This window comes from Trichosurus vulpecula, chromosome 2 (genome assembly GCF_011100635.1).
Source record: "Trichosurus vulpecula isolate mTriVul1 chromosome 2, mTriVul1.pri, whole genome shotgun sequence".
NCBI classification, from domain to species: Eukaryota; Metazoa; Chordata; class Mammalia; order Diprotodontia; family Phalangeridae; genus Trichosurus; species Trichosurus vulpecula.
The window spans coordinates 258,555,575-258,575,827 of NC_050574.1; the positions used below are offsets into that span (position 1 = coordinate 258,555,575).

Consider the following 20,253-nt stretch of genomic DNA (forward strand, 5'->3'; position numbering starts at 1 on the left):
TAAGATAATATAATGGGTAAGGTGTAATGATAACTGGAGGGGTCATCAAGAAAGCCCCATGCAGCAGGCTTGAGGGTTTCTAAGAAATAGAAATGAGGAGGAAGAAAGGGACAGGCATGTGAAAAGAAATGGATATGGTAAATGGTATGTGCTATATGAAGAACAGGACCAGCTTGGCTAGACTGTAGAATTTATGAAAACAAAGACAGCAAACAAGCATTTATTGAGTGCCTACTATGTTCAAGGCACTATGTTAATGTTTTACAAATAGCTTATTTTGTCTTCACAACAACCCTGGAAGATAGGTGCTATTATTATCCCTATTTTACAGATGAGGAAACTGAGGCAGATAGGGATTAGGCAACTTGTCCAGAGTCGGAGCTGTTACTACATACAATGTTCTCCTGGTTCTGCTCAATTCATTTTGTGTCAGTTCATGTAAGTCTTTGCAGGTTTTTCTGAAACTACCCCTTTTGTCTTTTCTTACAACTCTTTTCAATCTAGTCCAAGACCATATTAGCATTTTACTGCTGATTCATATTGAGTTTGCAGTCTATCCAGTCCCTAGATCTTTTTCAGAACTGCTGAATATCCACAACTCCTCCAAATTAGATTTTTCTCGCCAAGTATAAGACTTTACACATAACTCTACTGAATTTCGTCTGATCAGAATCAACCTAATGCTCCATCTTGTCAATATTCTTTTGGATCTTATACTCAAATTGTATTACATACTCAATGGTCTAGATGACTTCTCCAATGACAGAAGTCACATCCATTAATACTCGATCATTCTGTGATACTCCTGTCCATTTCCTACCATAAGTTTGTGAAGAGGGTCAACCCAACATGCTAGAGGACTGCCGACCTTTCTTTTAACATTATGAGGGTACCAGTGGAGAACTCTGGCCATCCTGCTATCACCTGCTGCCCTCACCACATGGCCAATCCATCTTCTCTTCCTATTTCTCTGTATATTTCTCTGATGAAATTTTATTCTTTTTAAAAAGTTATTATTGATAAAGATTATAATATCTACCATTTATATAGCACCTTAAAGGTTTGCAAAGCATTGCATTATCTCATTTGATCATCACCACAAATCTGTGAGGTGGGTGCTATTACACCCATTTTAGAGATGAAGAAACTAAAACTGAGGGGTTAAGTACGTGACTTGCCAAGGGTCACACAGCTCCTTAGTAGCTGAGGCAGGACTGAAACTCAAGTCTTCTTGATACCAAGTCCAACACAATCCACTGTGTTGCCTTGCTGCTTTTTCCTTCTTCATAACTCTCTGGTTACATGCTGTTTTTCCATCATATTCTCCATGTGTTAGTCATTTTTGGTGCTTTGGAAAGTGTTGTTTTTCAACGCATGCTGGATATTATAAACAATTTAATTAGAGAAAAAAATACTGACCTGTGTTTTGGAGCACATTTCCTATTTTTAGTAAAATGGCCTAGAATGCTCAGGTTCCAGATGGTCATTCCCCAGGGGTGAATTAATAACGATTCAATATAAAAATTCTACATTTGCATCCACACTTTCATGATCCATGAAACCAATATGTGAGTTGGTACGGTGACCTGGCCAAAGTGGCATTTTTTTAAATTGTCTGCCAGCAAATAGCCGACAACAATTTAAAACTAAAAAACATATGATGTGCTCAAAGTCTATACTTTGTTGGATTTTCAGTACAGGGTAACATAGATTTATAAGACTTTGAGGCCAGGTCTTGGATTTCTCTGTTTACCAATAAACATCTTGTAGAAAGAGTAACAGGACCAGGAAGAAAAGATAAGGAAGCTAAAATTATTCTGATCGAGGACTTCCAAGGGTGGAGCCAAGATGGCAGCTAGAAAGCGGGGACTTGCGTGAGATCCCCACCACATCCCTCCAAAAACCTATAAAAAATGGTTCTGAACAAATTCTAGAACTGCAGAACCCACAAAATAGCAGAGGGAAGCAGGGATCCACCCCAGGACAGCCTGGATGGTTGCTGGATGAGGTCTATCACCCACGGAGTAGAGGGGAGCAGAGCTCAGCGTGGGAGGCAGCAGGACCAGCCAGACCAGGGGCTGGGCAGAACAGGCCCTAGCACCCTGAATCAGTGAGCTGTGGCAGTTACAAAACTTCTCAACCCACAAACACCAAAGACAACAGAGAAGGTTAGTGGGAAAAACTGCGGGGGACAGAGTTCGCAGTTTGGCCACAGCCCCAGGGGCAGCGGGGGAGGTGCAGCTACAGAACTACAGCTGTAGTTACTTCCAGCCCCAGGCCCACGTGGTGGGAGGAATTAAGTTTAGGATCAGAGCAGGAGTGCAGACCCTGCTGAAGATTTGTGTCAGCTCCAGGTTGGTGGTTCTTGGTGAAGGAGGAGTGCTGGGGTGGCAGAGCTGCTGTATAGAAATAGCTCTGAAATCAACGGTGCATCCCCTCAAGCTTGGAACAAAGTACTCTTTGCTCTACAAGTAGTCATACCCCGATGAAAAATTCAAGGGTCAAGTAAGTTGGCCGGGAACATGGTCAGGCAGTGAAAACGCACCCAGATTCAGTCTCAGACTTTGGAATCTTTCTTTGGTGACAAAGAAGACCAAAACATACAGCCTGAAGAAGTCAACAAAGTGCAAGAGCCTACACCAAAAGCCTCCAAGAAAAACATGAACTGGCCTCAGGCCATGGAAGAGCTCAAAAAGGAGTTGGAAAAGCAAGTTAGAGAAGAAGAGGAAAAATTGGGAAGAGAAATGAGAATGATGCGAGAAAACCATGAAAAACAAGTCAATGACTTGCTAAAGGAGACCCAAAAAATACTGAAAAAAATATTGAAGAAAACAACACTAAAAAATAGACTAATTCAAATGGCAAAAGAACTCCAAAAAGCCAATGAGGAGAAGAATGACTTGAAAGGCAGAATTACCCAAATGGAAAAGGAGGTCCAAAAAACCACTGAAGAAAATACTACCTTAAAAATTAGATTGGAGCAAGTGGAAGCTGGTGACTTGATGAGAAATCAAGATATTATAAAACAGAACCAAAGGAATGAAAAAGTGGAAGACAATGTGAAATATCTCATTGGAAAAAACACTGACCTGGAAAATAGATCCAGGAGAAATAATTTTAAAATTACTGGACTACCTGAAAGCCATGATCAAAAAAAGAGCCTAGATATCATCTTTCAAGAAATTTTCAAGGAGAACTGCCCTGATATTCTAGAGCCAGAGGGTAAAATAGAAATTGAAAGAATCCACAGAGCGCCTCCTCAAATAGATCCCCAAAAGAAAACTCCTAGGAACATTGTCGCCAAATTCCAGAGCTCCCAAGTCAAAGAGAAAATACTGCAAGCAGCCAGAAAGAAGCAATTTGAATATGGTGGAAAAACAATCAGGATAACACAGAATCTGGCAGCTTTCACATTAAGGGTCCGGAGGTCAATGGAGCTAGGATTAAAACCAAGAATCACCTACCCAGCAAAACTGAGCATCATGGTCCAAGGCAAAATATGGACTTTCAATAAAACAGAGAACTTTCAAGCTTTCTCAGTGAAAAAACCAGAGCTAAACAGAAAATTTGACTTTCAAACACAAGAATCAAGAGAAGCATGAAAAGGTAAACAAGAAAGAGAAATCATAAGGGACTTACTAAAGTTGAACTGTTTTGTTTACATTCCTACATAGAATGATGATGTATATGATTCATGAGACCTCAATATCTTAGTAGCTGAAAGGAATATGCATATATATATATGTGTGTGTGTGTGTGTGTATGTATGTATATGTAGGTATATATATATGTATATATATATGTGTATATATATATATACATATACATACATACACACACACACACAAAAGGCACAGGGTAAGTTGAATATGAAGGGATGATATCTTAAAAAAAAATCAATTTAAGGGATAAGAGAGGAACATATTGAGAGAGGGAGAAAGGGAGAGATAGAATGGGGTAAATTATCTTGCATTGAAGTGGCAAGAAAAAGTGGTTCTGTAGGAAGGGAAGAGGGGGCTGGTGAGGGGGAATGAGCAAATCTTGCTCTCATTGGATTTGGCCTGAGGAGGGAATACCATACACACTCAATTGGGTATCTTACCCCACAGGAAAGAAGGAGGAAGAAGACAAAAAAGGGGGGATGATAGAAGGGAGGGCAGACAGGGGGAGGAGGTAATCAAAAACAAACACTTTTTAAAAAACAAACACAAAAAAGGGACAAGGTCAAGGGAGAAAATTCAATAAAGGGGGATGGGTTAGGAAGGAGCAAAACATAGTTAATCTTTCACAACATGAGTATTGTGGAGGGGTTTTACATAATGATACGCATGGGGCCTATGTTGAATTGCTTGCCTTCTCAGGTGGGGAGGGAAGAGGGGAGAGAATTTGGAACTCAAAGTTTTAAAAACAGACGTTCAAAAACAACAACAAAAAAAAAAGTTTTTTCATGCAACTAGGAAATAAGATACACAGGCAATGGGGCATAGAAATTTATCTTGCCCTACAAGAGAACAAGGGAAAGGGGGATGGGAGGGGAGTGGTGTGACAGATGGGAGGGCTGACTGGGGAATGGGGCAACCAGAATATATGCCATCTAGGAGTGGGGGGAGGGTAGAAATGGGGGAAAAATTGTAATTCAAACTTTTGTGAAAATCAATGCTGAAAACTAAATATATTAAATAAATTTAAAAAAAAAGAAAGATCAAAAAAGAAAACAAAAAAAAAATAAAATTATTCTGAGCTATGTAACACAGGATCAGGCTAACCTAATCTGGACAAAACATCTCCAGTCCAAGTTACACTAGATGTTTCTACCTGTGAAGGCAATTCATTTCTTAAAACTTCCTCAAGGCTATTGAAGTGAGGGGAGTAGGTCAAAGAAAGAGTGAAAAATAACTGCTTCACTCTAATATATTGTGGGAGAAACTTCAGACTCTGTTCAGAATTGCTACTTTGCTCACTTTCCGCGTCACGGGAGAAGGAGAAAGGCACAGGTCTTGTATTTCCTCAACGATACTGCTGGAACCTAAGGATCTCTGAAACCAGAAGGCCATAGAATGATCAACCAATTTCCTTGTTCTCAACTAGCAAGTCTGGGCTTCCCAGAATTGCAGGTAAATTAGACCAAGAAACTCTGGAATTGTGAGAGAAATCAAGTTACACAATGGCTGTCATGTTAAATAGTGTCACATTCAAGGAAGGTAAAGGAGGAGAAAACAAATTCAGAAGATTATGCACCACCAATGAATTTATATATAGATATAGACATATAGCTTCTGTATATGTGCCCCAAGTAATAGAAATATAATAGAATTTAGACCTTGAAGGTACCTTAAAGATCATTAATACAGTCCCTGATAGTATAGATGAAGAAACTGCAGCCTACAGAAGGAAGTGGATTTTCCCAATGTCTTAGAAGAGGTGGGGGTGGGGTAGGGGAGGGGGCCCAAAATTCAAACTCAAATCCTCTGACTTCACACCTACTGTCCTTAAAATGTTAAAAAAAAAATGTTGCCTTTAAATGCTTCCATTTTTGTCATCTTCTCACTGAAAACTCTAACCTTGTTCCACATGTTAATAACTCTATTAGCAAAGAGTGATGATGCCCATTCACGGTCCTTGTTACTAGGATTTCTGGGCTGAGCTCAGGAATTCTGAGCTTCAGTGAGGCTAAAGTGGCTCAGGTATTTGCCATTAAGTCTGGCACCAATATAGTAGGCCCCTGGGAGCAGAGGGTCACCAGACTGCCTCAGGAGAGGTGAACTAGCCCAGAGCAGAGAAATGGAGTTTGTCAATCAGCAGAGGGATCAGACACTTGCATGGCTAAATTTCCAGCCAGGGTCTGTTTCAAAAAAAATGTTTACACACACAGACACATGCACATGTGTGTGTGTGTGTGTATGTGTGTGTGTGTGTGTGTGTCTGAGTGTCTGTCTGTGTGAATTGCGTCTTTGGTCTTTTAAGAACCAGCACAATTTTTCTCTTTTTGGCTAATTCCATCTATTCTTTTTTGAACTGAAAAGCTGCAAAATTCTATGACTGTTTACCAAGTTTGTCACTTGGGAAGAAAAGCAAATGGATGTGATTTAAGTTCAGAAACACAACACCTCCATGAGCACAAAAACAGAGTTTTACAGCGACAGACAGCTGTTAGGCTTTATTTTGCACAATTTCCTTATTTCACAGATGTCAGCCAAAAAAAAGTTTGTCGAAAAAAGAAAGAAAGCTGGCTATTCTGAGAGTTTGCTTGATTTTGTCATCCAGGACATTTCTCTAAGTTTTATGGCAAACATACAACTTACTACACCTTTCTTAATAACAGTACATTTCAGGCATTTTCCAATCTATTATGTATATTTTCCCATTGCCATCAGAGAATATTTCTTTTCCTTGTGTCCATATGATCTATTTTCCTTCCTTGAATACACATAGATAAGTATAGGTTGTTTTTAACATGTAACAGAATTCTAATCAGATTGTCACACGCTGCATTCTAGTTTATTCTTTTTGTACATCTGAGTTTTTAAGAGAGAAGCTTAAAGGAATAATTTCTTCTACAATAGCAATCATTAGCCAACTTGCCTGGTAGTCAAATTACCATTGAGTTTGATAAATAGTCAACTTATAACTCAATGAGAAATACTACTAGAAAATGTGCGAAATCTGACAGTGATCGGGGAGCAGCATGTATCTGTGTCTTTACAACATATAAATAACTAGTAAGGCTGTAAAAATCACTTACCTGACAAGGTAAAACTGACTAATTTCCGACAATGTTGATTTCCTGAAGCACCTCCTTCCATGCCTTCTGCCCCCATCTGAAGAGAAAACCATTGAAGGCATCAGAGGTGATGTCATAGCAGCAGCCACGATTCTATCTCCCAACTTGCTTTGGAGGATCACTTACATAGGTAGCATGATGAATGCTGATTTATCAGCACTGAACAAATAACAATTCTTATCTTTCCTGAGCACTGGTAGTTTCACAAAGGCAGTCTTAGGGAATAGAGAGCAAAGGCTACAAAAATGTTATTAGGATTGGACAAAGACTTGCTCCTAGACCTCAATAATAGTGATAATAATTATAATAACTAACATTTATATAGTTCTTACCATGCTCCAGGTACCATATGTGCCGAGCGCTTTACAATTATTATCTCACTTGATCCTCACAACAACCCAGGGAGGTGGGTGCTATTACTATCCCCATTTTATAGAGGAGGAAAATGAGGCAGATGGATGTTAAGTGATTTGCTTACGGTCACATAGCTAGGAAGTGTCTGAGCCCAGATTTAAACTCAAGTCTTTCTGACTCCTGCCTCCAGCCCTGGGGCTCTATCCACTTCACCATCCAGCTACCTCCAACACAGCTGGATTCCTCTGGAGTAAAGAGACTTGAGAAATACCCATTTCGTGAACACAAATCAGCTTTCTCAAAGTCCTGGTTTTTCAGTTGTTTTTGTGAGATAAGCAAATATCTTTAATACTTACAAATACATTATTCTATTACACCAAATAGGCTTCATAGGGAAAGCTAAAATCTCCATGGCCAAATAGTGCTGAGCACCCACTCTGTGCTGCTGTTCCCCCCAGGTGTTTAATGAAAGTAGGGAGACATTCAGGGGTATACTCGAGCCAGCTGAATTGGCTTCTGAGAGCTAATTGTTAAATTTTCATTGTGAGCATTTATACTTTGGAAACTGGCTACAAATCAGGGTTTGATTTATTGTTTTGTTAGCTGTCTTCTAAATTTAAGAAAGTGATGGAGAAAATGTTAAGAATGCAGATTAAACCTCAAGGCGTGTTTTGTGTATAATTCCTCCTTCCCTCTCCCTCAGAGAACTAGTTGTTAAATATCTACCACCACACCCCAGCCACAATTCTCTTAAAAATAGAAGCTTGAGCAGGCTGTTCCTACTTTTAATATTAACTTACATTTGGTCAACTGCTCTTTACTTCTTATAAAGTATTTTCATATAAAAATAATAATGGCAGCTGACTTTTATATAGCACCTTATGGTTTGCAAAGCATTTTAAACATATGATTTCATTTGGTGCAATGGGATTCTAATAATAATAATGATAATAATAATATCTCACATTTATAGAGTGCTTTTCAGGTGTGCATAGTATTTTACACATATTATCTCATTTGAGCCTCAGAGAAAGCCTGTGGGGTACATACTATTATTATCTCCATATTTCAGATGAGGAATCTGGAACTCACAAAGGTGAAGTACTAAAATCTGCTCCATGGTAGAGGTCTGATGCAAATCCAGGTGTTCCCGACTCCAAGGCCAGTGCGCCATCCCTTCTACCATGCTGCCTCTCTAGCCATTGGATCATAAGCTCCTTGAAGTCAGGGACTGTCTTTTGCCTCTTTTTGTATCTCCTGCACTTAGCGCAGTGCCTGACACATAGCCGCACTTAGTGAAAGCTTATTGATTAATTGATAGCATATAGGTCAGACAAAACCAAAGAATCTTGGAATGTAAGGGATCTCCGAGGTCATCTGGTACAACCCTCACTTAACACTAGTCTTCTCTGTAACACACCAGGCAGAGTGGTTGTCCAGCTTTTGTTAGAAGAGACAAACACTTCTACAAGCAGCCTTTTCTGCTTCTAGATAGGTCTAATCGTTAGTGTGCCCCTTTCCATTAAATCAAGCCTAAATTTTCCTCTCTTTAACTTTTACCAATTGATTCTACTTCTGTTCGGCTGGCCCCTTGCTCCTCTGGGGTCAGTTGGAACAAGTCTAATATCACCTCCCATGTAACAGCCCTTTGAATACATTAAGACATCTATATCCTCTCTCCAAGGCTTCTCTTCTCTGCTTTAAACATCATTAGTCTCTCACATGCCATACTCTCATAGGCCCCTCTCTACTTGGGTGGCCATCCCAAGGACATTCTCCAATTTATCAGAGTCCTTTTTGCTCTTAATTTTCTTCAATTCTCTGGCACACTACAAAGAAAGCACCAAGAAGAGTTGGGTAAGCTTGGGGTGAGGAAAAGCTTCCCAACAATGAGAGCTATCCAAAAGAGACAAGGAAGGCTTCTCAGAAAGTGGTGGGTTACCCTTCACTGGAGTTCTTCAAGTGATGGCTAATATTGTTAAGAGGATTCCTGTTCAGGTACAGATTGGATTAGATGACCTCTGTGGTCCCTTCAAATTCTGTGATTCTATGAAATATCCTTTTTCCAGACTGGACCAATTACCTCACACAGCGCGAACTGGAAGCATTACTTGCAAAATTCATGGCTCAGCTCTACTCTCCAAAAGGAAAAGTTGTGAGAGACTACTCTGAAGTTGAAGAGATGGTTATCAGTGGGAACTGACATCTGTGAGCAATGTGGTGGGGAATTTGCCTTGTGTTTGAAGAAATTCAATCTATAGCTTAGTTCCAGGAGAACGCGTCAGCCGAGGAGAGAAACAATAAGACACAGTTATGGTAGGATTCGTCAGTCCCACAGTCAGAGGATTTCCTGCTCTGTGGATCTGAAATGCAGCATCACTGAGTGTTCTGGTGAATTACAGTGATGTAAAGACATCAATGACAGAGAGGGCGAGGGTTTCTTTTGGCCTTGACACTCCCCAAAAGGGATATGAGAGAGAGGAAACCAAGACTGTTAACACTGCTGCTCATTTCCTTCCCTGTCGTGTTTCTCTGCTGTTTGCTCAAAAGTCTTCTCAATCACTTCTTCCAAGTCCATTGTTGAGAACCGGCTGTGAAACAACAGTTGTACTGTGGGCTGTGTAAGGATGAAGCTTGCTTATATCTATGGGACCCTTAAATTTTTAGACAGACCTGATCAGGATGCTAAAAATAATTACTTCAATGACCACATGTCCAATGTAGCATATTGCAGATTGCTCGCAGCTCTGCTCCTTCTTCTGGAGGTACCAAGACACTCATATGGGGGTTTTAGGAGGAAAAAAGTAGATCCTAAAGGTTTCCTACCTTCTTTCCCTCCCCCTTTCCAAAAATTCTCTTGGGCCTTTGGGATTTGGGGGCCCAAGAGAAGAATGACTGCTCAGGTTTCAAATCTTTCAGGAGACATGATTGGTTTCAATTTCCTCCTTTGTAAGATGACAGAATTATAACTTTCAAAGACATTTCCAGTTCTATGATCATATGAACTATACAGAGACAGATAGAGGAAAGCAGAGGGAGGGAAGAGGGAGAAAGGAGGTGGAGAAGAAAGGTGAGTAGGAAGAGGAAGAGGGAGAAGGCGGGGAGATGGAGAAGGAAGGAGAGAGGGGAGAGGAAAGAGAGAAGGGGGAGAGTTAGGGGGAGGGGAAAGAGGGAGAGAAGGAGAGAGAGGGTGACAGAGGGGAAGAGAGGGGAAGGAGGGAGAGGGCGAGAAGGAGAGGGAGGGAGGGAGAGGGCGAGAAGGAGAGGGAGGGAGGGAGGGGGAGGAGAGGGAGGGAGAGGGGAAGAGAGAGAGAGAGAGAGAGAGAGAGAGAGAGAGAGGGAGAGAGAGAGAGTATGCTTTATATAACCTTGATCAGAACACATTAACTGCTCAAACTCTATATTTTGATTCTAAGTACTAAAATACCACAGGACTTTCGAATTCAGAAATGTGGCGATGGTCTTCATAGTATACTTGAAGGAGATGAATTACCTCAAAGTTATTCACAGATTGTGGCAGAGTAATCTTAATGCAAAATCAATACAACCAATGCAACGCTTTTCTTTAGGCTGGGAAAATCTGATGCCTTTGGTGACATTTGGAGACTTCGATTACTCCAGGCCAAGAAAAGAGAAGCTGGAGAGATTCTAATTAAGTTTGGAAGCTATCAGGTAATTTCAACTGTTTTGTTTTTTTGTTTTGTTTTGTTTTCCTGCATTGCCCTAATTTTTGACTGCATTTTATTTTTAGTATTAACTAGGATAAAGGTTGTTTTGAAATGTTTACCAATGCGATACTTAATTTTGTGGTTAGCAATATCTTAAATTCTTTCTACCATTTACCAAAACTAACTAAAAACACACAAAACAAGGGTCCTTTTGAGTGTTTTATACCATGTCTATCATGTGTAAGTAAGTACTCAGATATGGTAGGAGAGTTTTTCAAATCTAGCTTCCCAATAATTATTCATTCTAGAAAAATAAATTTCTATTTTCCACAGAGAGTTTCATTTTTTCCCCCTCATTTCAGCTCTGGAACTTGTGCCTGGGGCACGGCTGCCTTTACTGGTGAATGTTCCATGTGGTCTACTGTACCTAGCTGTCTCCGGCCATGTTTCATTTTCATCGTCTTCCTGTGAGCCACCTTTGCCACTGCATCCATATCTTCTGCCATTCCTCCATAACTTTCCCCTTCCTTTCTAGTTCTAGAACCTTAAATCAATATTGCCATTACTACTAGAATGTATATGTCAATATGCTTCCATTATAGTACCTCACCCCTATTCCTGTAATTTTCTAAACCAAAAAACCCCTACCTGGCCACCACTACATTACATAACAAGGTAGCTAAGAGGTATAATTGACAGAGTGATGGACTCATAGTCAAGAAGAGGTGAGTGCAAATCCTATCCCAGAGAATTACTAGCTGTGTGATCCTGGCCAAGTTACTTAGTTTCTCTCAGCCTCAGTTTCCTAATCTGTAAAATGGGAATAAAAGCTCCTCCCTTTATAGGGTCACTGTGAGGATCAAATGAGATCACGTACGTAAAGCAAAACTTTGCAAGTGTTCAAGTGATATATGTGTTCAGTCGTTCGGGTCATTGTCTGACTCATCATGACCCCATTTGGGGTTTTCTTGGCAAAGATACTGGAGCGGTTTGCCATTTCCTTCTCCGGCTCATTTTACAGGTGAGGAACTGAGGCAATCAGAGTTAAGTGACTTGCCCAGGGTCACACAGCTAGTAAGTGTTTGAAGCCACGTTTGAACTCAGGAAATTGAGTCTTCCCGATTTCAGGCCCACCATTCTAACTACTGAGTCACCTAGCTGCTACCAACTGATAGATAAATTCTAGCTTTTATTTTATCTCCCCCTATTAGAATATAAGTTTCTTGAGGTCAGAGATTGTCCTCTCTTTTACATTTATATCCCAGGTGCTCAGCATAGTGCTTAGCACATAGCATTTAATAAATGATTTCAATTAATTCATTCTTCAAAGATGATTGTCACTGAAGACACCCCGGTTAGCCCAAGGTTCTCAGTTACACTCACTTTTTAACATTCCAAAGTCAAATTATGTCAGTCCTTACTAAGAGTTGTTAAATGTCAAAGTGTATGAAAATACTTAGGATTGGCAGAGTGTAATCAGAGACTAAATGGCTAGATTAAATGATACATGGGTATTTTTTCAAATAGTTTCCAAAGCTCCATAAAAGTGTACACATGAATAATGAAAACTAACAAACACCTAAAAACATCTAAGAAAATAGGAAGTACAAAGGAGGTGAAGCTCTAACTAACTATCCATTCAGGAACCAATTTTGTACTTTAGCAACTATCAAGTCCTATCCTTTAGTCATAGAATGTCAGAACTGTAAAGGCTCTCAGAAGTCATCTAGTCCATTCTCTTTTTGCAGATAAGAAACTCAACCTCAGAGAGGTCAAAAGACTTTCACAGTCACTCAGCTCATCAGGAGAGAGAGAGAAATAGAATCCAGGTCTCCTGAGCTGTTCTTTGCATCAAACTGGACTCTCTTATTTCTTCTGGCTGCTGCCCAACTATTGACTGTTGAATGGCTGTTTTAGCTGAAGGTTTGGATGGATTATCTAATTTTTGTTAATTCATCTCTCTAGATGCTTTGCCTTATAACCATTTCTTCAAAGAGCTAGATCAGGGGTGGGGAACCTGTGGTTTCAATGCCACATGTTGCCTTCTAGGTCCTTGGGTATGGCGTTTTGACTGTGTCCAAGTTTTACAGAATAAATCCTTTTACTAAGAGGATTTGTTCTGTGAAGTTTGGATTCAGTCAAAGGGCCACACTTGAGGACCTAGAGGTCATATGTGGCCTCAAGGCCACAGATTCACCCACCCCTCAGCTACATAAAATATTAAGGGAGAAGAAAGAGATTGCTCGGCTCCACTGGAGCCTAGGAAAGACCCCAGGTGACATCAAGCCAGGAATGTCAAAGCTTCTGGGTGGAAGATACAACCCTCAACTTCTTTCATGTTAATCTGAATTTTTCCCCCTCTTTGCCCAGATTCTAAAGCATTAGCCACTTCCTAAAGTGAAGAAGAAATTGAGAGTGACCTCTTCAGAACCATTACCAGAGGGCATCTGTGTAGTAACCCAAATAGTCAACATCTTTAATCCTTGTCAGTTAGGTGACAGAAATGGCCCATGATGGTTTCTACAGTTAATAAAACTGAAAAAAAATTTAACTTCCCTTCTATACTGGATAGTATAGAAGAAGCTCTTTTCCCATTTCTTTCTTGTGAACTTCTGAGTTTAAAAAAAAAGGGAGACAAAGTATCAAAGACTAAAATATTTAGCTTTTATTTAAAAAAAGGGATATGGGGACATTTCAACAAAACTTTATAAAAGCAAATATACTTTTCCCTCCATTTAAATCAATTTCATCTTCTCATGGTGAGGTAACATGGCAGAGTAGAAGATTGGATTTGGAGTCAGAAAGACCTTGGGTTCAAATCCTAATTCAGATAATTTATTAGATGTGTGACCTTCTCTGTAACTCAATTTCTTAATGGCCCAAGTTCTCTTTCAGCTCTAAATATATGATTCTTTGAGCATAGTAAAACAGCTGAGATGGGAGGCAGCAGATAGTTTTTATTAGGGCTGGTCCCTCAAGCTAATTTTCAAGAGACACCTTCAAGTATGGAGAGATTTCTTTCTGAACCTAGGCTGGGACAGTCTGATCCTTTGAAGATACACTAAGTATACAGATACTTCTCTACAAATAGCCTAAAAAATTCACACAAGATTGTTGAGATCTTAGTCTAGGAGAGTCAATACAATATTTTTCACTCTTTTGTAATGACTAGATTTGTCTTAAACTTTGCACAACAAAAGTTGAACTTCATTTCATTCAATAGGTGTACTGAAAAGCTGTGTGTAAATACCATGTTTTGTAAGAGAAGTACATTTTGCCATTAGCTTATGTTATAATGTTAGAGATGCCTTGTCTTTGTTCACCCATCATAATTAGCAGAGGCACAAACCACTCTGATTTCCTCAACTGAGAAAGCACTTACTAGTGTGTAATATGACACTTGAATTCACTGGAGAGCTTCCATTTAAAGGCATCCTACAGTTAATCATTTTATAACACTAAGAGCTCTTTTGTAATGAGAAGAATCACTCTCATTCCTACCTCCCTCCCTCTCTCCTTTTTACACATTCTAGAATTTGTTTCCTTATTTAAACTAGGGCAATGCCTACGTTTGTTGTGCTTCCAGAATGGAAGCTCTCCATATCATAAGCGCATTTCCTGTTCTGCTGTCCACCATAAGTATGGCAATGTTGCTTTATCAGCAACGGTCACAATGTCTGGCCATGGCTATATTTGACCGTGAGATATGCAAACTGGACTTACCATCACAGCAGGATTTTTCACAGTAATACATGGGGTAGTGGCTCTCAGGGCTCCACTAATGCCATGGTAGTATTTAAAACATATTTTTATTTCCGCTGCAAAACAAAACAAGAACACAATCACCTAAAGAAATAGTAGCATCAAATCACTCTTGAATTACACATGGATATGAAGCCAAACCGGGGCTCCTACAGTCCTGCTCAGTTTGAATAACTATTTCATTTCCAAAAGCCAAATCAGATAGCAACAAATTGTTCTGCTTCCTGTTTCCTTTTCTATCTTGACAGCTTCTCTGAAAGGCTGATAAGAATACTTCACATCCATGTTGTGTAGAAGGAGATGTATTCAATTTAATTAAACTCAGACAACCCCTACTGAAACTTACTGTGTGTAGTTCACTGTACCAGTTGCTAGGGATAAAAAAAAAATGGTGACTGCATCCCTTCCTTTATGGAGTTTATAATCTAGTTAGACAAATCACTAGTCAGTTTTCTCTCTGCTCCTTAGTATCCTAATCTGTAAAATGAAAGGCTTTGTGGAAAGAGGACCAGTTCTAGAGTCTGAGACCTGGATTTAAATTTTACCTTCAAAGTATGTGACTTTGGGCAAGTTATTTAACATTTCCAGACTTCAATTTTTTCTTCTTCTAAAATGATGAGGTTGGTCTAGATGGTCTCTAAGGCTCTTTCCAGTCTAGAACTATAATTCTATGACTAACTAATCTATTCACAATCCAGGATCTATGATTACATGACTAAAGCTATACATGTGTGTTGCAGAGATAATCTATAAAATGGAATAGAGAAAAAATTTAATAAACCAATCAGAAAGCCATTGATTATTTGAACAAGAAAGAAAACTGATAAAAAAACAAGTTAGCTCTTTCTTTTAGTTATTAGTGTATTTATTGCCGTATCTTTGACCTTTTCTAAATTCTTGACATGATTTCTTAATGTCACAGTTGAAAATATGATAGTATTCTTGAAATCACTTGAGGCAGAACTCACCTTTTCTTGCATGTGCTTATAATAGTGAGTTATTGAGAACAGCCAGTAAAAACAGGCTAAATAACAAAGTTTGAAAAACCAAGTAACTTTTGTAATATGTGTTGTCCTAAGTCACTAGGTCTTTAAATATGTGTATGCGTGTGTTTGTGTGTGTATAAAAATATAGGATATTCTAATAGTCCATTCAATTATGTATACATATATAATACATATGTGTGTATGTATGTGTGTGTATATATACATATATGTATGTGTGTGTATATATATATATCTGTTTTACCCCAAGCACATTTTCCAGATAGTCAATAAAGACATGCTTTATGGAAATGTCAGTCTTATTAAATGAAAGCTAATAGTGAACCAGATTTTAATTATGCTTATTGAGATTTTTGTGTGATTTTAAAATTGTTTTGAAGCAAACCTAGACTTAATGATTTCCCTCTCATTATGAAGTAGGATGTTTATTTCAATAAACTTCTTAAGATAAATGTCAGTTTCTATTTTTCATGAAAATCCCTTTGCAGCAGACCAATTTTGGAATCCACATAATCCTTAAAAATGGGATTCTACTATGCCAGATTATGACTTTAACTTAAAACTTTCAAAAAACTCTTATATTCTTTTATGTTGGGATATTTATTACAGGATTACAACTATGTTAAGTTTATTATTACCACATAGCATCATCTAAAGTCGCCTTAAAAAGAAGCTTGATACTTTAAGAATTAAGCTGTCTTTTAAAAGGATTTAGTATTTAACAAATTCTCTTCATCACTGCTTAAACAGATGAAAAAGCTTTCAGTGGGTCGGCACTTCTAAAACATGTTTCCAAGCATCTATTTCATTTAAAATGTTGTGTCTAATATCATGCTTTAACCTTTCATCAGGAGACTTTAATGGATCAATATTGTTTTGGATGCCTATTAACCTCTAAAATTTAAGCCTTTCTGTAAATATCTTCAATACATAAAAAAGGATTAAATAAATACAAATGATAATTACTTTTCTGGGAAAGTGCCTATAATCTGAACAAGATCAAAGGGCATAAATAGAGAGTGTGATCAAAGGCAATTCCTTCTGTCAAAAGTATTTCTCCTGGGACAATTGCTTCAGAACCACTGATATATAACTATTAAATGTTGTTTTTTTGCCAAGGTGTCATTTTCTATAGGAAAGATTATTAAAGAAAAGTAAATGGGGGCTGGAGGGAAGGAAAGAAAGAATTTATTGTCGCTACTGACATGCTCTCTGAACCAAACTTCAAGGGATTGTTGATGTAATTTGCCCAAAATACCACAGGTAATAAATGGAAGAGTCAAGATTTAAACCTACGTGCATCTTCTGACTCAAAAACCAATGCTCTTTCCATTGTATGATGCTGAGAGAAAAGCTTAAACCTAAAACTTATATTGGAAAAGCAACTATTAAGTGCCCTAATAAGTCTGTATGAATGATAAATTATTAACTAATCGTTTTAAATGGTTTTCAAAATTATTAATATTTCTTACAGGGTTTAATGAATCAATACATGGTATCAATGTAGAATACCTTTATTCTGGTTGATCAATACAGGGTGAGCTTTTCTCATATCATTTGGCCTTTTTGTGTTGTTACTGTTCAGTTGTTTCAGCAGTGTCTAACTCTTTGTGACTCCTTTTGGGGTTTCCTTGGCAAAGATACTGAAGTGGTTTGCTATTTCCTTCTCCAGCTCATTATACAAATGAGGAAACTGAGGCAAACAGGGTTGAGTGAATTGCCCAGGTTACACAGCTACTAAGTGTCTGAAGAATATAGGAATATGAGTTTTCTTCACTTCAGGCCCCATATTCTATCCACTGTGCAACCTAGATGCCCATAATGTGGCCTTAAAGGACATTATTACTGAATTTGCAATAATAAATACTCAAGAACAAGAGCATAAACTTTTTTTTTAATGAGAGGGCCACACAATAAGAAACTCATGTATATTCAGGCTACATGGTTTTTGTTTTTTCAATAAAAAATCCTGCTACACTAAAATAAGTGTTATTCATCCTAAAAATCTGGTTTCCCTCTTATAAAAGAAGATAAAGGGGTGGTACTAACATCTCTGCTCTCTAGACTATCAGAAAGAATAAAATATTCATTTAAGAAAAGAGAATAGAAGAAAAGATTCAGTGTGATAGTAATAGAACAGATCTGAAGGAGAGGGTAAACTTGACATGTTAAGAAGGTTGAAGGCTGAAGAAAGTGACAGAAGAGAAAGGAGGAAGGACCACAGAACATTTGGAGCTAAGGCACAGATGTGAGGCTCTTTCTGAAGGGTCGGACCTGGAGTAGAGAGGAAAGACTCCCTGAGGAGGGTCTGTTTTAGCAGGGATGCCTTACACGTATGGAATGGTTAGGATAGTAGCAGAGGTCCTTTTCAGCTTTCACTTCTGTGGTTCTGTGACATGAATACACACAGGTGTTGTCATGTGAGAAGTCATCCAGTAAAGGAAAGGGTTAGAAAAAAATGAAGAGTAATGGTAGGAACTTCCCTGCTAAGGGATTCAGAATCTCCTGTTTATCAATGAACATTGAAAAAAAAAGAGACCTGCCACTTTCCACAGGCATGTACCCAGGATCAGATGGAGACCTCCCAATAATTGTCAAATTGATTACTAGGTAGCTAGGTGGTACAACTGGAGTCAGGAAGACCTGAGTTCAAATTTGACCTCTGACATTATTAGCTGTATGACCCTGGGCAAGTCACTTAAGCTCTGTTTGCCTCAATCTACTGGAGAAGGAAATGAGAAACTACTCCAGTATCCTTGACAAGAAAACCTCATGAACAGTGTGACCCAAAGGGTCAGGAAGAGCTAGACACAACTGAACAACAATCTTCCTGTTGTTATGACTGTTACTGCTGTTGTTACTTCTGCTTCTACTATAGAATATAGAGAACATTGATTAAGATTATGAATTCTAGGGAAAAAATCTGAAACTGCCATCTCTGCTTCCAACAGACATCAAGGGCTTCAGACAGAATCACAACTAGGAATTTTTATACCAAGGACAAGGGCTATAAACCCTCCTGGAATAAGCACCACAACAGGCATCCTCGCTTGGAAGAGATGGGCTGACACCAGTCCTTAGGGAGGGACAGAGAACCCAGATGACCACGAGGTTGTTGATGAAGATGAGGCTGCCTACCCCCTACAGCAAGGGTTCTTAACTTTTTTGTGTGTCACAGACTTTTTGGGCAGGGTGGCAAAGCCTAGGGACCCCTTCTTAGTATAACATTTATAACATATAAAATCAAACACACAGGATTACGAAGGAAACCAATTATTTTGAAATACAGTTATCAGATTGTTAGGTTTTTTTTAAGTTCACAGAACCTCTGCTTTAAAAGGACAATCATACACAGTATTTCCTACTTAAATTCATCTTAATAAATAGGCTGTTTCTTTCGGCATTCAAGAAACTTGATTACTGGGGAGTACATTGGATTGGTAACCCCCGAACAAACAGAAAGCTTAAAACCAGCTGTTATGCCCTTCCCACCACCACCACCAACAACAAAAACTTCTTAGAGATTTAGTCTAACTTCTTGACTCTGTGGAGGAGGAAACTGAGGCTCTAGGGAAGGTAAGTGGTTTTACCACATTCAACCATGACTGAAATTAAGTGGAGTCAGAGGGAGCCCAGATATTACATACTCATAGACCAGGGCTGTCCAAAATGCAGCTGCATGCTGCCTGGCCCACAGTGTGATTTATGTGGCCCACCTACAAGCATAGAAATTTACATAAATGCTTGAAGTTGAGCTACTGCAGAGCTCTCACTGAAATGGTAAATCAAAATACATTGTCTATTGTTTCAATAAAAACCTAAGCTTGGACAGCCTGTCATAGACTGTTAGTGCTGGAAGGGACCTTAGCAATCAACTAATTCAACCCACTAGTTTTACAGAGGAGGAAGCAGACCTAGAGTTAGTGTAAGAGCAAAGACTAGAACTCAGTTTTTCTCACTCCCAATGCAACATTTTTTTCAGCCAAGTAGTTGAAATTTGGCTTCCCTCAGGGTAATGAATGCTTCCAGGGCAGCAGTCCTTGGTCTCATGACTCAGGACCGGCAGCTTAGACAAGGAGGAGGGTTCTTCAATTCTTCTTCTAGATATTTCTTGACCTCCAAGTTCACTTCCACTACCTTCATCTCATGGGAAAAGTTTAAGCAAAGCTTCAAGGGAAATTAAAGTCACTGGAAGGGCAAACACAGAAGCATCCCCAATAAGGCACAGCCTTCTAGATAGGGCTTAGGCACTGACTCCATTCCCTGCCTCACTATGCTTAAAATGTTTCTACCCCTCACAACCCCTCTCCTGGGGCAAGCCATGGTGAGGAAGTAGCAGAAAATTCCTGGGTATGGGGCAGCATCTCCCTGTCCCTGGGGCATCTTGTTCTTCAGGGACCCAGGATCCCTGAGGGGTCCCCCTTTCCCTTCTCAACGAGACCCATCATACTTTTAATCTGCCCCTCCTTTTCAACCACTGGACTCTGGGCTAACAGAAAGTTTGAGAAATCTTGAAGACTAGATTTTCCCAAATAGGGAGGGAGAGGTAAACCCCAGGAAAATGTAGCCTTCCAGGCGGAGGGGGGCAACATACTGCCCCCTGCCTAAAGGGCCCCCTTCTCCACAGACTCGTTATGTTTCCTGAAGAATGGGAAAGATACTTCAGAACTGATGGGCAAAGTTA

General features: G+C 39.2%; 1 protein-coding gene across 1 annotated transcript in view; it reads right to left on the reverse strand.

Annotated features, from left to right (window-relative positions):
• The window catches only part of HECW2 (HECT, C2 and WW domain containing E3 ubiquitin protein ligase 2), a 211,528-nt gene that overhangs the window by 162,366 nt on the left and 28,909 nt on the right, over positions 1 to 20,253 (reverse strand). Inside the window, exons 3-4 of the mRNA XM_036744243.1 lie at positions 14,527 to 14,621; positions 6,743 to 6,818 (exon numbers count right to left, since the gene is read on the reverse strand). Of these exons, the coding sequence (XP_036600138.1) occupies positions 6,743 to 6,818; positions 14,527 to 14,621 (171 nt within the window). The remainder of the gene's footprint in view (positions 1 to 6,742; positions 6,819 to 14,526; positions 14,622 to 20,253) is intronic.